The 10918-nt window shown below is 42.5% G+C and overlaps 1 protein-coding gene across 1 annotated transcript; it reads right to left on the bottom strand.

The window, feature by feature from the left end:
- Positions 1–462: 462 nt before the first annotated feature.
- Positions 463–10427, bottom strand: LOC134496330 (keratin, type I cytoskeletal 19-like). Its single transcript, XM_063302063.1, has 7 exons — positions 9663–10427; positions 8734–8816; positions 7873–8029; positions 6161–6322; positions 4731–4856; positions 2770–2996; positions 463–577 (listed from the first exon to the last, which is right to left on the bottom strand). The coding sequence occupies exons 1-7, from the start codon at positions 10425–10427 to the stop codon at positions 472–474; spliced, it is 1626 nt and encodes a 541-aa protein (XP_063158133.1). The 3' UTR covers positions 463–471.
- Between the last annotated feature and the right edge of the window lie 491 nt (positions 10428–10918).

The following is a 10918-nucleotide window of genomic DNA, read 5'->3' on the forward strand; positions in this document are numbered from 1 at the left end:
AGCTTGATTGAGAATCCAGTTGCTGTAGGACTCCTCCTTTCACTGGATTGCTCCCATCCAAGCAACTATTTGGTTATGTACTTATTTGTAAAGAACTATTATGTAGCTTTCAGAATGAACGCATGATTTGCTAACTTCCTTTTTTTCTCCTCTTTGCTTTTGCCTTTTGTCAGATGCTTAGCTGGTAAGCCTTTGGAAAGAAACATTCATGTTTACATTGCTTTATTTACATTAAGCAAGGTGCTTTAGAGATTATAGTTATGAATCATTGCACCCAGTTCTAATCATTCATCTATATTTTTATACAACCTTCAGCTCAAATTTCTTGGGGCTTCCTCTCAGGGCCTTGATGTAGATGCTCCTAGAAATTTTTCCCAGAACATGACATAGATGACAAAATCCCACCATGTTTTCAGCCTTTCCTAAAACAAGAAAAAGTGCTTCTGACCTCATATACTCCTTTCATGTGCTCTAGTGGTGCGAATGGGCTCCATGGCATGAATGGGTCACATAAGCGTGGGACGTCCGAGTTTCATTGGATCTTGCACTACTGCTTCTGTTGACTCCCCCTCCTCCACTGTAGGGAGAGAGAAACAGTCTTGGTTATTTTAAAAAATCACATGCTAGAAACCAATATTCAGCAACAGATACCCAGTCACCATCTTGGTTATCATCTGTTTTCACATCTCTCTTTTGTTGAGAAATTTTGTCTGGACACTTGTCCAAGGAGTAGAAGCAAAATATATCAAATTCCAAAGTAATGTCTGTAGATTTATCATTCATCTCTTGTCTGGGTCTATTATGCCAGAAACCCAGGTAAAGAATCACAGAATTATAGATTGTAAGGGTTGATAGATACCTTAGAGACTGCTTAGTCCAAACCTCTACCAAGGTGAACCCAAGATAGGATAGGGTCACCAGTGAGAGCAGGAAATTCTAAGCTACCAATATAATTTTCGGCCAAGAATGGGTAGGTAGCACTGGGAAAGAACCTTAAGTTAAACCCACCTGACCAGATAATTAAAAGCTAAAAATCAGATTTCAATGATTTCAGCAAATATCAGTAATCGTTTTCTAGCTTTTTCAGAAAAAGTTATATCACAGTATGTGTTTCAAGGATGTAATATCAACAGGAAAAATCTTTGGGACAGGCAAAATCTTGGAGCTAATAAAGTATTAGAGACTGCCAATGGTATTGTACTGTTACAGTGTTAAACCTTGCCAATGAAAAGACTATTATGTATTTGGAACAGTCAGGCAACTAAGATAAGGAGGCAAATTTTGAAGTTTGGAAAAGTTAAACCAAGGCACAACAAACAGGAACACAGAGACCTTCCTGAGATCTTTGTCTGACTGTAGACCTTGTATATTCAAATATTGAATTATTATTTAAAATGTTCAGTCATGTCAGATCCTCAGAGATTGCCTGGACAAGTCCCTGCAGTTTCCTTGGCAAGGTTTTTTGGGAGTGGTTTGCCATTGCCTCCTTCCTAGGGCTGAGAAAGAGTGACTGGTCAAAGGTCACCCAGCTGGCTTTGTGCCTAAGGCAGGACTAGAACTCCCAGTCTCCCGGTTTCTAGCCTGGTGCCTTAACCACTACACCAAACTGTCTCTCTACTGAATTATTAACATGTGACAAAAACATGCAGTCTTTCTTATCTGTATAGCACAAATGGATTAATTGCACCAATTCTTATTCTGCTTCCACAAAAAAGGCATCTTGTGCCAAAGTGTAACAGTAAATCATTATGTTATATGTTGCTCTTTGGCAAACTCTGAGCAGTGCTTTCAAGACCACAAAAAACCAATGGGGTCGGTTAGGCTTAAGAAGACATGGCCTGCCCAAGATACAGATGTGAATGAGAGCTGAAACCAGGGCCATCAGCAGCAGGATGGTTAAAAAAGTTGGCGTGACTATGTGACTGCCATCTGGATTTTGGGGACTCCCCTTGCCAATGCTGCTGGTTGGAATCGATGCATTTCCCACACCTAACCTGCCTCCCAGCCTGACAATATAACAAAATTGTCAAGCACCACTCATGCATTGTCTCAGAAATCCTTTCCAAACTTTAGAATAGGACAACTGCCCTATTCTAGATCAGGGAGGAGGAGCCACACTGACCTCTGAGAGCAGTGCAGGTGCGGGGGCCACACTCCAAAAGTATCTGGGGCCAAGACAAAGAAGGAGCAAGGGCAACGTTTAAAGAAGGCAACTGTCTTTGAACTATAGCTAACTCCTTCAGAGTTAAAGCATTTCTGTAATATCTTGCAACATCAATCAATTCAGCGGCAGTTTTTGGAGCAACCCTGGGGACCACACTCCATGGTTTTGGTGGCCACATGTGTCCTGGGGCCTCTGCTTGGGTAATCTTGTTATAGATGGAAGGAACAGTAATTTTTTCTGAAGACAATGGTGCGGTAGAACTGAAATTTGATCTGGAATGCCCCAGTCCATAGGTCACCCTGCATTAGCCCTCAGGGCTGCAACTAGGGGGGGGGGGCAAGTGGGGCATGTGCCCTGGGCTCCGCGCTGGTGGGGTGCCAAAATGAGTGCTGGGGGGGGCGCCAAAATGGGCATGGAATCCATGTTTGCCCCGGGTGACACAGACCCTAGTTGCAGCCCTGCTACCCCTTCTGCATAAAGAACACCAAGTTTCCACAATTCACCAACTGTCTATCTCCTGGACTAGTCTCCTATTTTCCATTTTTTAATGAAAATTCCCATTCCAGGGTGCATTGGGAGCCCCATCGTTTCTGCATGCTGCTTACACAATGTCATGTTGTCCCCCTTCCAGCAAGCCCCGGTAGGTGGCAATCTCTTTCTCCAGGCGGCTTTTGACATCCAGCAGCTCCGTGTAGTCGTGGTTCTGGCACTCCATCTCCGACCGCAGTTCTGCCAACTGCTGCTCCAGGCAGGAGATGCGCTCCTGGAGCTCAGCCAAGTGGCTGTTGTAGCGAAGTTCAGTTTCACCCAGGGAAGCTTCCAGGGTGTCCCTCTGACAAATGGAAGAGAGCACAGTTAGCACTGTTAAAAGGTGTCCAGTGGGAGTGATTGAATGGGATGCTGAGCGTCTGCCAAACTACAAAACGAAGCTGAGTGCAGGGTTCAGCCCTGTTTGTTATGGATCAAACAGAGACCAAGGGGCTTTTTTGTCACTCTGTGCATATAAACTAGCAACTGCTTTGATTGTGATCATATCTGCAGTCTCTCACTTCTGCTTTCACCGTTCCTCCATCTGCCTTCTTCGTTCCAGCACAAACGGAACGAAGCTGTGGCTAATATTTATTCATGGATTGTTGCGTTTATGTCTCATCTTTTCTCTGGCAGGTCAAGGCTGCATACTTGGAGTCTTGCTCAGTTTTAGGCCCCGAAGCCTGGTGATTAGGACCCACAGCCTGGGGATTAGGCCTGGGGATGAGAGAGAATGACTAACATGAAGTCAGTCAGTTTGGTCCGCAGGCACCCTTCTCACCTAGGAAGTCAGGGGGGAAAAGCTGGCAGAAGATCTGGTAAAACTGGAATATACGCTTCTCAATACACCTCTGGATGTCCATTACCAGAAGTTCCAACTGAGGATGAGTTCATTGATTTCTCTACTCTTCCCCATTCCCCCAACCCTCATATAACTTGATGACTGACCATTTTGTAATATGACTGCATAAGAAAGTGTTTTGTTTGAATTGAGAATCTATTTATATGCATAAGACATCATCAGATGCAGCCGTCCCCAAACAATGCTTATGTTTGCATGAAACAGACTGAAGGAAAGTGTTTTCTAATTCTTTAAACTGTTACCTATTTCTGTCCTTTCTGGTGAAGTAAACTAATTCTTCAGGTGAATGTATACCAAAATTAATGGTACAGCTTTCCACATCTGCTAAAATTAGTTTTTTCTGAAAATATAGCTTCCAAAGTGGTAGTTATGTCAATCTCTTGCAACAAAAATAACAAAGAGTCTGGTATTGTCTTAAAGGCTAACCGATTTCTTATCATATGAACATTCCTGGGTCATTGTCTAAAAGAGTTTATGTAATTTTTTAAAATTTGTGGGTATGTGCATGCATATGCCTTCAAATCAGCCTTGACATCTGGTGATTCCTTGGACAAGTTCATTCAGTTTTCTTGGCAACATCTTCAGAAGTTGTTTGCCACTGTCTTCTTCTTCACCCAGGTGGATTCATGCCTAATGCAGGACTAGAACTCCCAGTTTCCCTATTTTAAGCCTGGTTCCTTTAACCACTACTCCAACCTCTCTCTCTCTTAAAACAGATGGCTAACATGTAGGATAAACTTGTACCTCTGAGAAATGTAAGGGAAAACCTGTTGTTGCAAAAGTACAGATCTGCCATTTGAAAACTTTTGACGGTGTCTTTCCTAATGCCCAAACCCAACAAATAGTTTCATATATTGAATGGAACACCTTGGGGGGTAGTCTGGACCCTTGGTTTCCTCATCAGAAGAATGAAAAACCTTGGAGCAAAGCTGAAGAAGGATAATTTAAATGCAGACAGACATTTTGAAGATTTTAGTGTTCAGCACCATTAATATGATTATGCATAAATAATCCCAACCAGACCTTTGCTGGTGTCAAATGATTTGACACATAAGAAGTCAGTGATTGCCATTACAAGTTTTGTGGGTTTTGCATATACATGATGCAGCCATGCACTGCCTGCCAGTTTGTCCCACCAAAGTGCCTCCAATTCTACAGAAACTAATCCTCTCTTACCAGGCTGCACTGGGCATCATACTCAATCTCCAGGGCTTGCAGTTGGCGCCTCAATTCAGTGACCTTGTTGTTGCTTTCTTCAATCTCCTGACTGCTGGTGCAGACATCACGGTTCACCTCCTCAATCTGGAATGCATAGAATTAAGAGAGACACATAGCTAAGATATGCATACACTTTATCTCCAGAGCCAGTCCCTACCAAAGAAAGTTTCAGAAAGCTTCCAAGCAGGGTCTTGACTGTCTATCTATCATCTATCTATCTATCTATCTATCTATCTATCTATCTATCTATCTATCTATCTATCTATCTATCTAAGTTTAATGGTATGTGGGAAAGACCTTGGGAGACAGGCCCCAGAGATGCTGCCTAGGAATGGTCAGATAAGAGACAGCATAGCCCACAGCTGGGTAGTGGGCAGGCCAAAGGCTCAGAAGAGACCCTCCCTAGTTTCCTGGGCTGTAAAAGAGATGGTGGGAGAATTGTACTTTCAGGCTTGCAAGATTCTGTTAATATAGCTCTACAATAAAGTAGAGTTAGCTCATCTGGTCGCGTTTCCTGTCTGGTCTTCATAGTAAGACTGACACCATCTATGTCTTAGAGCAGGGTTCCTCAGCCTTGGCGACTCTAAGCTGTGTGGACTTCAACTCCCAGAATTCCCCAGTCAGCAAAGCTGGATTCTGGGAGTTGGAGTCTGCACAGCTTAGAGTCGCCAAGGTTGAGGAACCCTGTCTGAGAGGCTGTAAGGGTTTGGATGGGGAAGAAAAAGTTCATCTTCAACTCTAGTGATTCCAGATTTCCGGATGTTTTCTATCTTTAGTTCTTGATGGGATTGCACTTCCAGATGGAACTGGTATAGAATCTGGGAGTCCTCCTGGACTGGCAGTTTTTGTGCTAGAAGGGCTTTTCTACAGTTCCACCTTCTGTACCAGCTGCACCTTTTTCTGGACTAACAGTTGTTTCCCATGGTCAGTTATACCATTGTCACTTCCCATTTGGACTTCTGCTTTATATGGGACTGCCCTTAAAGACCATTCAGAAACTACAGCTGGTTCAGTATGCAGCTCTACATGTTGTTATGGCTTACCTTGGTAAGCCCTTGTGACACCTCTACTTTGCAAGTTACACTGTTTACCATTGGTTTCCAGTTGCAATTCAAAGTGCTGGTTGTCATCTATAAAGCCCTTCATGGATTGGGCCTGGTTATTTATAGAACCATCTTTCTCCAATTAAGGCTTGGCAGGGTGATCATGCTCAAATAATTTTTATTGTTGTTGTTGTTATTATTATTATTACTGCCAGCTCCAAAAGACTCTACAAAACAACGCTATTTTGTGCAACCTCAGAGATGTTGGGATTCAATCTCCCATGTCTGGTAGATTATAGCACACCTGGATTGTTCCAGGTTAGGAAAAGCTGATCTTTCACTTACCTTGGATTCATACCATGCTTCTACTTCCTTGCGGTTTCCTTCAATCATTGTTTCATACTTGCATCTCATCTCCTCCAGGATTTTCTTCAGATCTGGCCCAGGACAGGCATTCACTTCCACACTGACATCTCCAGAAGCCTGGTTCTTCAGGCAGACAACTTCCTACCCAAAGTAAAGGAAGTGCTTGGTATTTGGACCTTCCTTTTTCTATTGTACTCACCATACCCCAAATGAACTTTCTAACAACCTGAATAACTGAAGTTGATGGAGATTATAAAGGGCAAATCAACCTCAAAGAGGCAAGCTGGATTGCCTCTGGGGCTGTACCAGTCCAAAATGACAGCGTCTGAAAAGTCGCCCAGTTTAAAAAGTGTCAATAGTGATGATGATGCAAATGAAAAGAAGAGCCTGCAGATAATTTCCCCAGAGATAATGCTGTTCAATTGAAAAGGAAAGATTTTCTTCAGTAACTGAAAAGGCATCTGGCTAACCCAGTTTTGAAGCAAGGAGACTCTTGCTTCAAAACTGGGTTGGCTCCTCTTGTGCATTTTCAAAAATGCTAAAAACTCACATGTATTTTTGGGAAAGAGCTTCATAAAATGCTACTAATTTTTAGTGGACAAAAACTAGTGAAGCCATAACCTTCACCTCAGTAATGTTATCTTATTATTTTCCAGCATTCCTTGCTTTTAGTAATATATCTGCATTGTAGGTGTGTATATGTGTACTGTATGTATATTAATAAATTATCACTGTCATCATCATCATCATCTAAAATCAATCCACTCAGGATGAAGATTGGTAGATAGATTTTTTTAAAAAAATTTAACTAGGGCTGAGAAAATGTAACTAGCCCATGGTCCCACAGCTGGCTCCCATGCCTAAGGGAGAACTAAAACCTGGATCTCCCCATTCTGTAAATTATTTGGTATTATTCAGTGACATAGACAGTGGCTGAAAATCTATTCCAGTCCTGCCTACCCCACTCTTGCTCAGTTTGCAAATGGGCAAAATTTGGCTGTATTGCCAAATATCATGAGATTGCAGAAATGTTAACTGTGAGATCTTTTGATCCCACATATCATGAGATCTCATTCAGGAATACCAAAACCTGAATTTATGAACCTTTAGTTGTTCTAATTTTTTAAGATTGTAAGTTTTTATTTAATTGGGGGAATGCAGGGTTAATTTTAGGGCACCTTATTGCTAATTCTTGAAGTAGAGCTTATCATGACATTAAAAACCAGGCTGTGATGTGTACAGGTATACCATATTAGTGAAATGGCAAGATCCATAATAGTCATGTCCCTATCAGCAAAATAGATCCTAATGATCCAGCCAAATTACAGAAACAAACAAATAACGTAGAGATTTTAGTTAATGTTGCATCATGACAAACATGCAGAAACTTCATTTGTTCATTATTCTGTGCCATGTGAACATCTTTGCTGAATAGAACCTAGTAAAATAGGCTGTCCTCCAAGCATGGTGGTGAAATTGCGGATCTCCATATAGTGCTGAATTACAACTCACAGCAGCTGCAGTCAGATGGTTAATGGTGAGGAATGCTGGGCATTCAGTTCAGCAACACTTAGAGGTCTATGGCTTCCCACCCTGACCCAGGAAGAAATCTATTGATATTTTTAATAAGGCAAATATTATTTCACATGATGCATTTATATTTCATTGAATGAGAAGATGATCTCCCTTACCTCCTGGTGGTTTTTCCTCAGGCAGCATAGCTCATCCTGCAGGTTCTCACACTGTATATCCAGGTCAGATCTGCAGGCAGTCATCTGATCCAGGATTTGATGCAGGCCGTTGATATCAGCCTCCACATTCTGACGGAGGCAGCATTCGGTCTCATACCTGAGTCATAAGAAAAGGGGGATGAAGGAGTTGCTGGTTAGCTTATAGGCCTGGCCAAGGGAGATTATCAGATTTTACCCAAGCAGTTCAGGACTGCAGATTTTCTTGGGTTTTAAATATCAGACTTCCCATATAATGGGGAGACATACCTCATGCCTGCTGTAAGACAAACTCTAGATAGAAGTAATAGGGAGATACCCAATAGTCAATAATATTTCATTGATCCTAACAGTGCTAGAATTGACTTTGTTCTTATTCCAGGCACACCAAACCACAGTTCCTTTTCCTTGCCCTAAAGCAGCCTTCACTAACTCTGAGGCACTCCAGGTATGTGGATTTCAGCTCCCAGAATTCTCAACAATAATCATATTGCCTAAGAAATTCTAGAAAGTGAGGCCCACAAATCTGAAGGATTTCCAGGTTAGAGAAAGCTGCAGTATAGCATAAATGGTCATCATTCTACAGAATCCCATATAGCTTCACAAAATATCCAATATTATTTTTAAAAGAAGTAGGCATCCCAAAAATAGATAATGGCAGGATTCTTCTTTTTGCTTTATTGCCTGAACTAAAAGGCTCTCTCCTCTAACAGCCTGACCCCACAATGCCCATCAAGACAGTCCCACAGGTAGTCCTGCACACTCAGCAGAATGAATATTCTTTAGTCCATCAGCTGTTAATGAAAAGTACTGAAAAGTACTCACTTGGTTCTGAAGTCATCAGCAGTCAGCTTGCTGTTATCAATGCACAGAAGGAGTTTGTTATTCTCCACACTTGTACAAATAAGCTGGATAAAGGGAAAAAAATAGAGTCTGTTGATGAATCTGCATTGTTTTTGCCCTGCACATAAAGTTCTAGCATTAAGATCTAGCCATCCGCATCAGATGTTCATTGAACTAACACAAGCTTCATTGTTTAGCAAGTGGATACATGCTCAGTTACATCTAAGTTGCTGTTTGAACCATAAAAGAATAGGTTAGCAAGCCCATGGGGAGGGATTGGGGAAATCCCCTACAGTTTGTAAATGGTTGGGAGTGGTGACCAAAATAGAGTTAATCCATAGCTTGTTTCCTCCTCATCCAAAGACCAACCATTATAACATGGGGATACCTTTAATTTTCCCCCATGGTGGCTGCTTCCATGTAGAAGCTGATTAGGTATAGCACTTCACTGTGACACTGTAGCATGTTAGCAACACCATCATGAATTACCAAAAGGCTCACTAGCTTAGCATGTCAACATAATACAGTAGTAGCAGCATCTATAGATAAACTTAGAGTGCCACCTTATATAAATTGTTGTTGATAGTCCTCTGAAATGAAGATTTCTTATTAACTGCAGCATTCATTTGTACAATCCATATTGCAAAATAATGTGGAAACATCACCAAAACCCCACCACCATATTTTGGGAAAGCAGGCTATCTACATAGTTTGGAATGCAAGAACACATTTAACAAAAAAAATTGGTTCTTATTTTGTGTATGATGATCAGAAGAATAAACTGACCACTTAAAATTAGTAAAATAACAGCATTATGAACTTTAGCTAAGCAGGAATGCCTATTATTTGCGATTGTTCCAAGCAAATGCATGTGAAAATTATGGAAAATGGATTGAGAACTGGCATTCTACCTGGTTTTTCAGATCTTCAATTTGTTGATGGTAATGACTATAGTCCTTTGGTTCACACAGAGGGCCTTGCTTGGCATAAAATTCCCTGATTCGGCACTCAAGCTCAGCATTTTCCTCCTCCAGGCATCGGACTTTGTCCAGATAGCTGGCCAGGCGGTCATTGAGGTTCTGCATGGTCATCTTCCCATCAAGGTTAGTGAAAACACCTCCACAAACAGGTTCTCCCACCAATCCACCAACCATTCCAGGGTTGGGGACCACACCACCCATGCCACCAACAACACCTGGGTGAGCAATGCCACCTACCATGCCAGCAGGGACAGCTCCAACCACCCCACAAGGAGCACCTACCATAGTGGCATGAGGAGCACCAACTACACCACCTATGCCACCAACTACAGCAGCAGGCACAGCACCAACCATGCCACCATGGGCACCACCTACCATACCACCAGGAATACCACCAACCACACCTACATGACCACCACCAGCACCACCTACCATACCATTTCTAGCAGAGGTGGCCACAAAGCTACCATTTGCCCCAGCATGCCCACCACCAACAAATGCCCCACTGCAACTGCCACTTGAGAAATGACTTCTTCCAGCAAGATGACTCCGTCCAGAGAAGCTAGCTCTTTCATTGGCTATCCCACAAGAAGTATACCGCCCAGAGGCAACAGAAGAAACCCCCACTCCAAGATTGCAGCTCCCACTGCTGTTTCTCCCAGCTGTTAGGACCGTGTGCCTTGGACCACAGCTCATAGTGGCAGAGAAGTTCCTTGAACGCTAAGCTGAAAGCAAGAGGCACCACTTGACGCAAAGTAAGATTGCTGAATCCACTTCACACTTATCTCTATTTATACTTTCTTCAAAGGGTGTCACCCGTTCTGCCTGAGCTCCTTTCTGGGGTTCCCCCCCCCCACTCCCTTCTAAACTCATAACACAGGATGCTGTAATTATTCAGGCCAAAGCTAAATTCCCAAAGGCAAGGTGCTGGCAGATGCAATGGGATTCAAAGAAGATGCTGCACATGTCAGCAGCTCCCTGGGGGAAAAAAAGGGAAGATAGTGTGTGTTTTTCATGATTGCAGAGATGCTGCGATGAATAATAGCTTCTTTTGCCTGCAAGAGGAAACATAGCTTTCCTGATCCAACCTCATTATTTGTCTGCAGCTAAAATGTAATCTCATACCATTTAAGCCTGGGGTAAAACTCACCCTGAGCTACGCCGAAGTTCCTCGTGGAGTTTTCATT

This window comes from Candoia aspera, chromosome 4 (genome assembly GCF_035149785.1).
Source record: "Candoia aspera isolate rCanAsp1 chromosome 4, rCanAsp1.hap2, whole genome shotgun sequence".
Classification (NCBI taxonomy): Eukaryota; Metazoa; Chordata; class Lepidosauria; order Squamata; family Boidae; genus Candoia; species Candoia aspera.